The 12,767-nt window shown below is 38.0% G+C and overlaps 1 protein-coding gene across 1 annotated transcript; it reads left to right on the top strand.

Annotated features, from left to right (window-relative positions):
* The first annotated feature begins 5,124 nt into the window (after window positions 1–5,124).
* LOC110773415 (alcohol dehydrogenase) lies at window positions 5,125–12,010 on the top strand. Its single transcript, XM_088245526.1, has 10 exons — window positions 5,125–5,448; window positions 5,586–5,722; window positions 5,843–5,889; window positions 5,996–6,321; window positions 6,405–6,487; window positions 6,610–6,685; window positions 6,895–6,956; window positions 7,054–7,149; window positions 7,237–7,398; window positions 11,660–12,010. The coding sequence occupies exons 1-10, from the start codon at window positions 5,406–5,408 to the stop codon at window positions 11,774–11,776; spliced, it is 1,149 nt and encodes a 382-aa protein (XP_088101652.1). The 5' UTR covers window positions 5,125–5,405; the 3' UTR covers window positions 11,777–12,010.
* The last annotated feature ends 757 nt before the right edge of the window (window positions 12,011–12,767 follow it).

Genomic DNA, 12,767 nt, shown 5'->3' with positions numbered 1-12,767 from the left:
AATCCATAATAAGCTAGTTGAGTAGTCGATATATCATCTAGACTATTGATAAAATTCTTACATGAATGTGTAATTCATATGCACAGTTTAACTGTATACATATAAACATAAACATATGTGCTAGCTAGTTAGGGTTTTGATCTGTGCATATATATAGATCTTAAAAAGTTTGTACTACAAAATGTAGCCAAACCATTTTAACGTACGATATTCGAACTCTAGCTAAACTGATGTCCCTCATCTGCATTTCTGCATTCTTTTTGGTGTTGGATGATGTTAAAATGGTCCAAATGCATGCTTGATAAAAGCAATACAGAAATTTAAAGCATCTAGATATGGAGAAACTCGCCCTCTGTCGTCCTTAAAAATGTGGGGCAAATAAAATGAAAGCTGATGAATCCTGAGCCTTGTTGTGGCCTTATCATTATGCGCACTTCATCTTTATGACAGAGACTCGAACCCCAACCCATGGGAAGATGACTCTTTATCAGGATTCAGGAGGCTCAAGATATCATGGAGAATCTACAAAGCAAATGATATGTTTACTTCTAAACAGTGGTGGGCTTTTGTGTGAAATCGACGAATCAAACCATGAACCTTACCCTCGCTGTTGTAGTAGTAAAGTAAAAAGTAAAAAGTAAAAAGTAAAAAGCATATCCACCTTTGCAATTCTCATCAAGCATAAAGCTACGCCCAGTTATTCTCTTCTCAGAAAGTTTCCAAGCTTTTTGTAACAAAAGAAAAAAGTTTCCAGGCTTTCTAATTAAGTACTAATTTAAAACTGGGGAAAAGAAAATGAAGTATCTGCAAAGTTTGCAAGTGCAGAATGCCATTAATTTCAAACAGAAATGTTATTCCACTCGGTCAAAAAAGCGAGAGAAGTTCAATTACCTAGCGCAGTTAATGAGAGGCAGTTTTTGTACCCTATCTCAAAGACTTTACAAGGACATGCATTTTTTAGCTGGGAATTTTGCTAATAACACATTTTTCAACAACAGACACTTTTTCACGTGATGAGAAATATAGAGAAGAGAGTCACTGTACCCAAAACAAAGAAGACATTCCTACACATTAAGTTTCATAAATAATTTGATTAAGTCTCGTGATGAGAGGGAAAGACTCGAGGATATATACAACTAGTGATATGAGAAATCATCTTATAAAAGAAGAGAAAAAAAAATTGAACAAGAAAACGATTGTTTTAAGGGAACAAAAACATCAAAAGAACCGTTAAAAGAAGTATTTGAAGAAGTAACACAGAAGTATGGAGAGTTTGCTAAAACATATGAAACAAAATGTTCAACTAGTGGGGAAACGGGTAGGGGTACTCTCTCTCGTACATGGGATGGGAGAGGAGGCAGTGTCTGTAACTAAGCGTCAAAGCTTGTCGCATTTGTTTGTTGCAGACTTGACAATGAAATGACATGTGGCCTTATGTGGGCTCCCGAAGCCCAACCACCCACCTGAATTTACAGCCACCCGTGTCCCGTCTGCACCGGCCCATCTGTTTTTTTCACTCTGCTCTGTGGGACCCACTCCAACTCTGTTTTTTTTGAATTTTTTTAAAAAATCAAGGTAATTCGTTCCATTAAAATGAAAGGATTACAAAGTCAAAAAATGCAAAAATAAAAATCCACCCAAAACTAATAAGTACAAGGCCTCAGCCGAATAGAAAGAAAAAAAGAAACTACATAAAGGAAAAACCCTAAAACTAACATCGAGCCCAATACAAACACAAAGGAAGAACTCTAAATCGGAGATGCTACAGCCGCTACTTCCCACTTGTCGTGTCGCCGTCGCAGATCCACAACCGCTACCATTAACCAAATAGACCAATGCTTAGAACGGAGAATGGTGGTGGACAAACCACCCACGCAAAAAGCACTACCATAATCCTAGAAGCAAGTGCAAAGAGCATTTTTGAAGCATCTTCATCAATGGAGTCAAGGAGCAGTGGCTGGTGGTTGAAATCTCAGGTCGGGATACAGCCGGAGCAAACGTGTGGAGGACACCATAGCTCTGCTTGACCCACACCTTTTTTTTTATTTAAAAAAAACAACAAATTCCTTCCGTTCACTTGTGAAATCTGATGAATCCTTTATAGATTAGTGGTCTCAAGTTCGGACCCCCATGACACCTTGTTAGTATGAGTGTGAGAAACCTCCTCTCCCTTTATAGTTTAGGGGGTGTATTCAATTAGGATTTTAATAGATTATTTTCAAACGTAATCAATAAAAATATGATGGTATTTAATTAGGATTTTAAAATAATCAACTAATAAGTAAAGGGGTTGCATACTTTTTTTTTTTTGCTTTACTAATTTGTTGTTATAGAACTTTTTACATTACACCAAATCAGTAGGCACTAGCTACACTTTGGTTTAATGCAATTTTATATCCATCTTATGTTATCTATAGATAATATGATCCAAAGTAAGCCTTTGTAATTTGATTATACCGACGCTCTCCCCCCTCTTCTCTCCTGTTGTCTGAACTCAAAAAAATTAGAGACATTGAATAATGCTTAATTACAAGCCTATATGATTTTTTTTTTTTTTTTTGGGCTTGTAAATTTATCAAGTTGTATATTTTCTTTTGGCTGAAGTTTATCAAGTTATATATACAATGGTATTTATTACATACTAAATAAAAGTCTAATTTTTACTTTTGTTTGCTCAGATGGGTGCATCATTAAAAGAAGATTTAAGCATACTTTATTTGCTTGGGACTTTCTTTTTCTTATCTTTTAAAAGTCCTAGTTGAATACCATCATACTTTTATTGATTACTTAAAAATTCTAATTGAATACCACTAGATTTATAAGCTTCAAAACAATCTATTAAAATCTTAATTGAATATATTTTCGTTTACAACACAATATATTAGTTTTCAAAAAGAAAAGAAAAGAAAGAAAACACGTTCAGGAAACTTGCAGTGCAACAGCTGCCCAGGCTCCTCCGACTCCATGGCATTGGTAGAGGTTGACCCCTTATCACCTTCGATGCCTCCTTCTGGTCCTTCTCTTTAGCTTTTTTGACACTAGGGTCACATATATACTGCCAGCCATGGTTGCCACCTCCGTCTCCTTCCCTCTCTCTCTCTCTTGGGATGAGTGGCTCTCAACAAGGCCTAGGAAATGATATTAACAAATTCTAATCTTTAATACTATACTGTTTCAACAGCAAAAATAAACCTGCAAAATCATAAATGAAAAATGTGCAAAATAAAGAGAAGGAATTCTGATATACACCGTATTGTCTTATTCATAAGACAAAGTGACGAGAGCGATATGCAATTCAAGAAGCAACAGTGTCTATAATTTGCAAAATTAATACATTAAAAGAGATAATTTATTGGTATGGGACATGTCGAATTGGATTTTAGTTTTTGAATCAAATTCAAGGTTTTAATAATTATAAAAATGATTTAATTGTGGGAGAGAAAGAGGAAAGGCTGCGCAACCTTTTGGGAGAGGAAGAGATGAGTGAATGATAAGGTGCAAAAGGAGGAGTTTTAATCTAATACAATTATGATGATGTGGAATAATTAAATTTCATTGGATCAATTCAATGGTTTAGATTTTTTTAATTACGTGTAAATGCATCGATACTAAATGTAGAGATTCGGAATCCCAAATAGACACATGTGTAGCCATCGTAGACTTAAAGTATTAGGGTTGGCAACAAACAATGCTGATTAAAAGTCTTCACTTATGCATCAGTTCAAGATTAATGTCAATTTCAACCAGCATTTATCTTGTTCAAGTCTCAATAGTCTCTCTCGATCCAAACAAAACAAAAAAATCTCAATAGTCTCTTGTTTTACTTAAAAGACCTTCTCACTATGGCCAAATTAAAATTTCTGAATTATCACGATATTATTTGTCTTTTCAAAATATGTGTAGTCAATTGTGGTTGGCGGATTTCTCCCTCAACTCTGGCTATGGTGGTGTTGTCCTGGCTGTCTTTCAGTCCTCACGTCCGCGACGGCACATCTCTAGACCTTTTTCTAGGTTTAAGTTGGATCAAATTCTAGGTGTGCCATGAACTTGGGACATGTTATGATTTTTGTGCTTGTTATGGCCTTTGATGTGTGTTGGCTCTCTCACCAAAAACCCCCTCATTATAGCATTTCCGTTCTGAAACCAAATGCAAGGGTATTGTGACATTAAAGTAAAACCATTAACAATCCAAGTTTGCTTGTTTTCTTTCCAAGTTTAATGTGCTTACGTAAGAATCAGAATCCATCATAAATAAAAAATGTATAAAACCAGTAATCTTTTAACCCACTAGCGAGAGACTTTACGCTATGAGAATTATTCTTATCAAAACAGGGTTTGAAAAATTGAAACAGGGACTTATCAGTATGACTACTGTGCCTCTTGTTTCTTTCTTTCCAAGTCAAATGACAACTGTAAAAAACGTGAGTTCGATTATTGACATTTCTCAATCATGACAACAAACTCGTTTTATGAGTAACTCTTCCTCATGCCGCCTCCGGATTACCAATGTGTCATAAGAATTCGAACATGAAACCACTAGTCTACAAATCCATTCCTTTTTTCATTAGACTAGACTCCACCGCCTCGTGCCTCTTGGTTCATTTGTCCTAGTTTGTGTGGTTCAATGTCAATCCAACAAGTTCTGTTGCATCATTCATGGGCGACAGCATTTTTAACTTTAGTCTCGCATATTAAAAGGATGACATAACAGTGTAGCCACGCAGCCTACGCTTACTGTAATTGGTTGCTTAATATTTAATTTTTTCTTGGTACAAGTTGCTTAATATTTATTTTGATACTTCTTTCTTATGACTAATGAATCGACCAAACAGGGGACTGCGGTCCAATACCAAAACCACCACTAATTCTCGTATTTCTGTCATTGGCGGTTATTTTTATTATAGAAACCAGAAAGATGACAAAACTTTATGAACCAAAAAAAAAAAAACGAAAGATGACAAAACCACTAGTCCTCCAATTATATTATAATCGAGCAACTTTCTATTTTTATTTAGTTATGTATAATCATCTATGAAAATTAATCTGATTGGAGACTCGCTAAACCAGCCTGTAAAACCAGGGACTAAATTCCTAACAACTGAAATCAAGGAATGGTTTTGGTTTTGCCATTGGAACTAACAATTGTTAAAAGTCTAATGTTCTAGGACAACATCACGCAGCAATATCCTTATCTATTAAATTAGACTAATTCAGCCTCCTCTTTTCTTTATGGGATGATGTATAAATACCTACACATGCTGCCTTTATTTCAAACCACACCAGAAACTTAACACTGTTCTTAAAAGTTACAAGTCTGTTACATACTACTACAAAGCTTTCTCAGAGTTTCAATTTCAAGTTCTTAGCTGCATTCATTGGATTCTCAGTAACCAAGAGGAGGAAGAATGTCTAATTCTAATACTGCTGGACAGGTCATACGCTGCAGAGGTATCATACTCTAACCAACCATGTGTATAGAAATTGATGGCTTGTCTATTTTATAGAATCATCTTGCTTGCTGTTTTTTTTAATGTTTCTGAGATTTATTGAGTAAAGGGTTTTTGGTTTTGGTTTTGTTTATGTAGCTGCTGTAGCATGGGAAGCAGGGAAGCCACTGGTGATTGAAGAAGTTGAGGTAGCACCACCACAGACAAATGAAGTTCGTTTGAAAATCCTTTATACCTCTTTGTGCCATACTGATGTCTACTTCTGGGAAGCCAAGGTGCTTTTTTTATATTTTTTATATAATTCTTTTTCCTCCTAAGCAAGATTTCTTTATGATCATGAAAGCCAAGAACCAAATATAGCACACAAAATCTGAATTGGGTTTTCTATATTGCAGGGACAAAACCCTTTGTTTCCTAGAATTTATGGTCATGAGGCAGGAGGGTATGTAAATTTCTATCAAACTTGTTTTCAATTTAGCAGAAGCTAGGAAACCATATAGTATAGTGTAGCATTAACTTATGTGGATTTCCTGGTGTTTACAAATTAGGATTGTGGAGAGTGTTGGTGAAGGCGTGACGGATCTTAAAGCAGGCGATCATGTCCTGCCTGTGTTCACAGGGGAATGCAAGGACTGTGCTCACTGTAAATCAGAAGAGAGCAACATGTGTGATCTCCTCAGGATAAACACTGACAGGGGAGTGATGCTGAGTGATGGGAAATCAAGATTTTCAATTAAAGGCAAGCCAATATACCACTTTGTTGGGACTTCCACCTTCAGTGAGTACACTGTTGTTCATGTTGGCTGCCTTGCCAAGATCAATCCCTTGGCTCCTCTGGACAAAGTCTGTGTCCTCAGTTGTGGTATCTCCACAGGTATCCATATATACAAGTATGATTGGAATTTTGCTTAATGTTTAATTGGAATTTATTTTCTAATTATCTGGATATATGTTCAGGTCTGGGAGCTACTCTTAATGTTGCAAAACCGAAAAAGGGATCAACAGTTGCTGTTTTTGGATTGGGAGCTGTAGGCCTTGCAGTGAGTCTCTTTATCTCTTGCTATCTGCCATATATTTATATATGTGACACTTTCACTGCTTGTTTAGGTGTATGTTTATGTGTATAATGGAAAATAAATGTATAAATGGTTTTCTGATTCAGGCTGCTGAAGGAGCCAGGATTTCTGGGGCTTCAAGAATTATTGGTGTTGATTTGAATTCCAGCAGATTTGAAGAGGGTGAGATATATAATTCCTGAAAGTAAATTGTTTATTTCTGGGAAAGTATCTGGCATTTCAGGATATATACTTGACTTGCAATAAGCCTCCTTTGATCAGAAAAGAGAACAATGCATAAGAAGTAGATGTGTTTTCTGCTTCTATTTTTTGACTTTCATGTTTGCAAATGTTCTCCATATGTCTCTGAATTTTAACTTGATTGTTTGCAGCAAAAAAGTTTGGCGTAACCGAATTTGTGAACCCAAAGGACCACAAAAAGCCAGTTCAAGAGGTTTGTTTGTTACTGGCATGGATTCTTTTTGTACATTGTTTCCCTTGTACCTCCTTAAACATGTTTCTAAAGAGCTTTCTTATGGATTGCTTATTAGGTGATTGCTGAGCTGACCAATGGAGGAGTGGACAGAAGCATTGAATGTACTGGAAATGTTGAAGCCATGATATCTGCGTTTGAATGTGTCCATGATGTATGTTCCTAATCCTTTGGCTCCATGTTTCTCTCTTTTAAGTTTTGATGTGATCTTGTTATGATGAACACAAAAATTCTACTCCAGGGTTGGGGTGTTGCTGTTCTTGTGGGAGTACCACACAAAGAGGCTGTCTTCAAGACGCATCCCGTGAACTTTCTGAACGAGAGGACTCTCAAGGGTACCTTCTTCGGAAATTACAAGCCTCGATCCGACATTCCCTCTGTTGTGGAGAAGTACATGAATAATGTAAGCTAGCTAAAGCTGAAGCTAATTTTCATTGATGCTCTTTTTTCAATTTTATGTTATGAGTTGCTGTGTAAGTGCTACACTAGTTTTATTTATGCACACTGTTGGAAATTGGCTCAAATGTAGAAGAATTTTGGAATTACCCATGTGAGTCAAAGTTAGTTGCCCATGTGAGTAAATGTTGGCTTACTATGAGGTCAAAAAGGGTGGATTGTTTGGTAGCCATCCATTGGTAAGTTTGGTAGCCAACAAATGAATAGTTGAAGCTTGCATTCACACTCTTGCATCTTTGGCTATAAATTGGAAGCAAATGGTTCCATTTGAAGCATCCCACCAAGTGTTGAGTAGAAGAGGAAAATAGCAAAGAAGGCATCTTGCCAAAGAGAGAAACATTTCTCTCTAGTTGTTCTTTGCTTTGTATTATTGTTTTCTCTTCAATTGTTGTGAGAGTGAGACTTGGGTGTATTTGGGGCTTTGGGTTTTATTGAGTGATAAACACTTTGTATACTCTCTTTGATTATAGTGAATTACTCCGTCGTCTCCAAACTGGATGTAGGCATTGCCGAACCAGTATAAATCTTGGTGTTCTTGTTGGTGTTGTTTTGTGTTCCATTTATCTCCTGCCAGTTGTTGTTTATTTTTAACTCGCAATTGGTTGACGCTTCCGCACAACAAGTGGTATCAGAGCTCCAGTTTTCGACTGGGGTTTCGTAGGAGTGAAAAATTCGTCGAAGCTACAGTTCTGTGAATAGTGTCGGTGCTACATTTCCATGAACAGTGAACTGCTATAGTATCTGTGAACAGTATTGTATCTGTGAACAGTGCTGTATTTGTGAACAGTGCCGAGTAGATGGCTGGAGATAAAGACGAACTTGTGAAGGAGAAGGAGTCGACATCGTCTTCGTCGGCACCTACATCCAATAGACATCCTATCGCTACTACAAGGTTAGAGGTTGATAAATTCAATGGCTCTAATAATTTTGGTATGTGGCAATGTGAAGTTATGGATGTGTTGTATCAACAAGAGTTGGATATTGTTTTGGAGGATAAACCCAAAGAAATTGATGATAAGCAGTGGAAGAGACTTAATCTTCATGCTTGTGGCTCTATTCGATCATTCCTTGATAAGGAGTTGAAATACCCGTATATGAAGGAAACTTCTGCTAAGGAGTTATGGACGAAATTGGAGGAGAAGTATATGACCAAGAGCGCAGAAAATCGGCTCTTCTTGAAGAAGCGACTCTTCCGATTTCAATATCGTTCAGGTATTTCTATGCACGAACACCTCAATGATTATAATAAAATACTTGCTGATTTAGCAAACCTTGATGTGAAAATTCCTGACGAGGATAAGGCACTATGTTTGTTAAATTCATTGCCCGATGATTATGATCATTTGACAACTACTTTGTTGTATGGAAAATCCGAGGTGAAACTTGAGGAGGTGTCTGCGGCATTGGTGAATCATGAGTGTCGTAAAAAGGACCAGATGACTCACAATTCACAAACCGAGGCACTAGTTGTAAGGGGTCGAACAGAGGAAAGAAAATCTGGGAAGCGGGGAAAGTTTCCTGCCATAGACGAATGTGCCTTTTGTCGCCAAAAGGGTCATTGGAAGAAAGACTGCCCCAAATTGAAGAACAAAGAGAAGGAGAAAGCGGAGTCTGAAGCAAATGTTGCAAAATCTGGAGATGATGATTTCGAGTTTGCTTTGGCTAGTTCATATGCTGATGGTCACTCCGAGGAGTGGATTTTGGATTCAGGTTGTACCTATCATATGTGTCCCATACGGGAATGGTTTTCTAGCTTCGATGAGCTGGATGGTGGAGTTGTTTTGATGGGCAATAATAATGCTTGCAAAACACAAGGGATAGGCAAAATCTGTTTGAAGATGCATGATGGAACAGTCAGAGAATTGAGTGATGTTCGGTATGTACCGGATATGAAGAAGAATCTCATCTCATTGGGAGCTTTGGAATCCAAGGGTCTCAAGATCACCATGAATGGTGGAGTTCTTAACGCTGTGTACGGGGCATTGGTGGTGATGAAAGGTACAAGAAGAAATAACTTGTATTTCTTGCAGGGGAGTACAGTTATTGGTGGAGCAGCTATCACCAAAGCTACTGACGCAGATAGCACAGACACCACGGAGTTATGGCATATGCGTCTTGGGCATGCTGGTGAAAAAGCGTTGCAAGGATTGGTGAAGCAAGGCTTATTGAAGGGTGCAAAGGCATGCAAATTGGAATTTTGTGAACACTATGTGCTTGGTAAGCAAACTAGAGTGAAATTTGATACCGTTATTCACCACACTAATGGCACTCTAGATTATGTTCACACTGATGTTTGGGGACCTTCCAAGAATGCACCTTGGGGAGGTTGCCATTATTTGGTCTCCGTTGTTGATGACTTCTCTAGAAGAGTATGGGTGTACACCATGAAGCGTAAAGATGAAGTCTTGAAGATATTCCTGAAGTGTAAAGAGATGATTACGCAAAGCGATCGAAAGATCAAGACTCTCAGATCAGACAATGGTGGTGAATATAGGTCTGATCCTTTCTTGAAAGGTTGTCAAGATGAGGGTATTGTGAGGCACTTCACGGTTAGGGAGACACTGCAACAAAATGGGGTGGCGGAGCGCATGAACCGTACTTTGCTTGAGAAAGTTCGGTGTATGTTGTCTAATGCTGGATTAGGCAAGGCGTTTTGGGCTGAGGCAATTAGTTATGCAAGCCATCTCATTAATCGGTTGCCGGCTGCTGCGAACGAGGGCAAAACGCCCATGGAGGTATGGTCTGGTAAACCTTGTACTGATTACAAGTATTTACACATATTTGGTTGTTCTGCTTACTACCATGTCAGGGAAAGCAAGTTGGATCCAAGAGCAAAGAAAGCTCTGTTTATGGGCTTTAGCACTGGCATGAAGGGATACCGACTCTGGTGTCCAGATGAGAAGAAATTTGTTGTAAGCAGAGATGTGACTTTTGATGAGACTGCTATGGTTAATCAGAACAAGCATGAAGGTGAAATTGAAGCTACCAAGACCATGAGTAGTTCAAAGTAGGTGGAGTTACTAAAAACTCCAGTTGTTCCAGTAAGGTCTGATGAAGAGGAGGCACCTACCCAAGAGCCTCCACAGCAACAAAATTGGGTGTATGCCAAGAAGATGGAATCCTTGGAAAAGGATAATGTAAGATTCGAAGCCAGATTGGTAGCTAAAGGCTATGCTCAGAAGGAAGGCATTGACTACAATGAGGTACTTTCTCCGGTAGTAAAACATTCTTCTATTCGTATTTTGTTGGCTTTGGTTGCGCAGTTTGACCTGGAGTTGGCTCAACTTGATGTCAAGACTGTTTTCTTACATGGTGATTTGGAGATCTATATGTCTCAGCCAGAAGGTTTTAGTGTTGCTGGAAAGGAAAATTGGGTTTGCAAATTGCAGAAATCATTGTATGGCTTGAAGCAGTCTCCAAGACAATGGTACAAGCAATTTGATAAGTTGGAGAAGCCAGTTTCGTTGTTCAAGTTTAAGCATTGCTTGGACTTGATTGGAATTCGTAAAACTTGTTGATTGCCCCTTGGGGGATTGGGAGACGACCATTGGGAGTGTTACTATGAGAGTTTGTTACATGTTGAGCCAAGGTGGAGATTGTTGGAAATTGGCTCAAATGTAGAAGAATTTTGGAATTACCCATGTGAGTCAAAGTTAGTTGCCCATGTGAGTAAATGTTGGCTTACTATGAGGTCAAAAAGGGTGGATTGTTTGGTAGCCATCCATTGGTAAGTTTGGTAGCCAACAAATGAATAGTTGAAGCTTGCATTCACACTCTTGCATCTTTGGCTATAAATTGGAAGCAAATGGTTCCATTTGAAGCATCCCACCAAGTGTTGAGTAGAAGAGGAAAATAGCAAAGAAGGCATCTTGCCAAAGAGAGAAACATTTCTCTCTAGTTGTTCTTTGCTTTGTATTATTGTTTTCTCTTCAATTGTTGTGAGAGTGAGACTTGGGTGTATTTGGGGCTTTGGGTTTTATTGAGTGATAAACACTTTGTATACTCTCTTTGATTATAGTGAATTACTCCGTCGTCTCCAAACTGGATGTAGGCATTGCCGAACCAGTATAAATCTTGGTGTTCTTGTTGGTGTTGTTTTGTGTTCCATTTATCTCCTGCCAGTTGTTGTTTATTTTTCACTCGCAATTGGTTGACGCTTCCGCACAACACACACATCAATTGAATTGGAAACTCCCACAATGTTGCAGGAACTTGAGCTGGAAAAGTTCATCACCCACAAAGTCCCATTCTCAGAAATCAACAAGGCATTTGATTACATGCTTAAAGGGGAAGGTCTTCGATGCATAATCCACATGGAGGAATGAAAGCTTCATCCTTGATGTTTGTGTCCGCACATTCTAATTTTCATTTTTTTTTACTCGTCTTTTCTTTTTTGAAAATTTTCAAATTTGGTCTGCATATGTAATGTAAGAGAGTGTGCGAATCTGTTTTTTTTTCTTTTTCTTTTCATACTGTTTATGTCCGAGCTTCTGTTGGACAGTTTCTGTGTATATATTCAATGAATAAATAAATAAATAAATAAATTTATTCAACCTCCCCTTGCCCCTTGATGTGTACAGCCTTGAAAATGCACTTAATTTGCAATATCTGTTGACAATTTTGAGCAGCCATATTGATCAATGTGTAGGAGAAATAAATCTCTATCAAGTCTAGCTAAAACCAGTGAAACAACAAATTAAAACCAAGAAAGGTACTTCCGATTTCCAAGTACAGGTAAAACCAGAACTGTTATTTGCAAATCAATCTATTTTTGTTGTTTTGAGAGTGATAATGGGAACATATGAGAAAAAGAAAGATGACGAGAACATATTTAAAATTGTTTTTTTAGTTTTTTCTTTTTGGGGTTCTGTGTCTTCGTTTTCATTTTGTTTCGCCTTCCATTTGTCTGCCCTCTCATATTTCCTTCTTAATTGATGAATAGGCTAGAAGTTAAACAAAAGTCTCATTAAAAGGGCGCTTAGCATTGCATTGAAAGAGAACAGTTGTCAACCAAGGTGGTTGGTGTGAGTGGTTCGGCACTCTCATTCCTTAAGAGAGGTTAGGGGTTCGATCCCTGCTCTCGTACGGAGTCACCATTTTGGCCAATACTTTACCTCTTAGGGGCCGATCCGGTGTGAGTGGGGATTAGTCTGGGTTGTGGTTAAGGCTTAAAGGTGCCACCCATAGTTGGGGTCCATCCAGGACCACCTCATGGTTCCGACCAAAAAAAAAAAAAAGAGAACAGTTGTCACACTCACTATAGACCAGGGGTTGATCTTTTAATCAGTTTCACATGGGGAGAGAGAGAGAGAGAGA

The sequence above is a fragment of the Prunus avium genome, chromosome 8 (genome assembly GCF_965620075.1).
Source record: "Prunus avium chromosome 8, drPruAviu1.hap1.1, whole genome shotgun sequence".
In the NCBI taxonomy this organism is placed as follows: domain Eukaryota; kingdom Viridiplantae; phylum Streptophyta; class Magnoliopsida; order Rosales; family Rosaceae; genus Prunus; species Prunus avium.
Note: the sequence above shows the minus strand (reverse complement) of the source record. Positions and strands in the feature narration are given on the sequence as shown.

Bases quoted from the DNA above. Each gene is read 5' to 3' on its own strand.
- LOC110773415 (XM_088245526.1), top strand. From the start codon at position 5,406: ATGTCTAATTCTAATACTGCTGGACAGGTCATACGCTGCAGAG. The intron at 6,686-6,894 runs GTGAGATATATA...GATTGTTTGCAG, and splicing joins TTCCAGCAGATTTGAAGAGG to CAAAAAAGTTTGGCGTAACC. The intron at 7,150-7,236 runs GTATGTTCCTAA...ATTCTACTCCAG, and splicing joins CGTTTGAATGTGTCCATGAT to GGTTGGGGTGTTGCTGTTCT.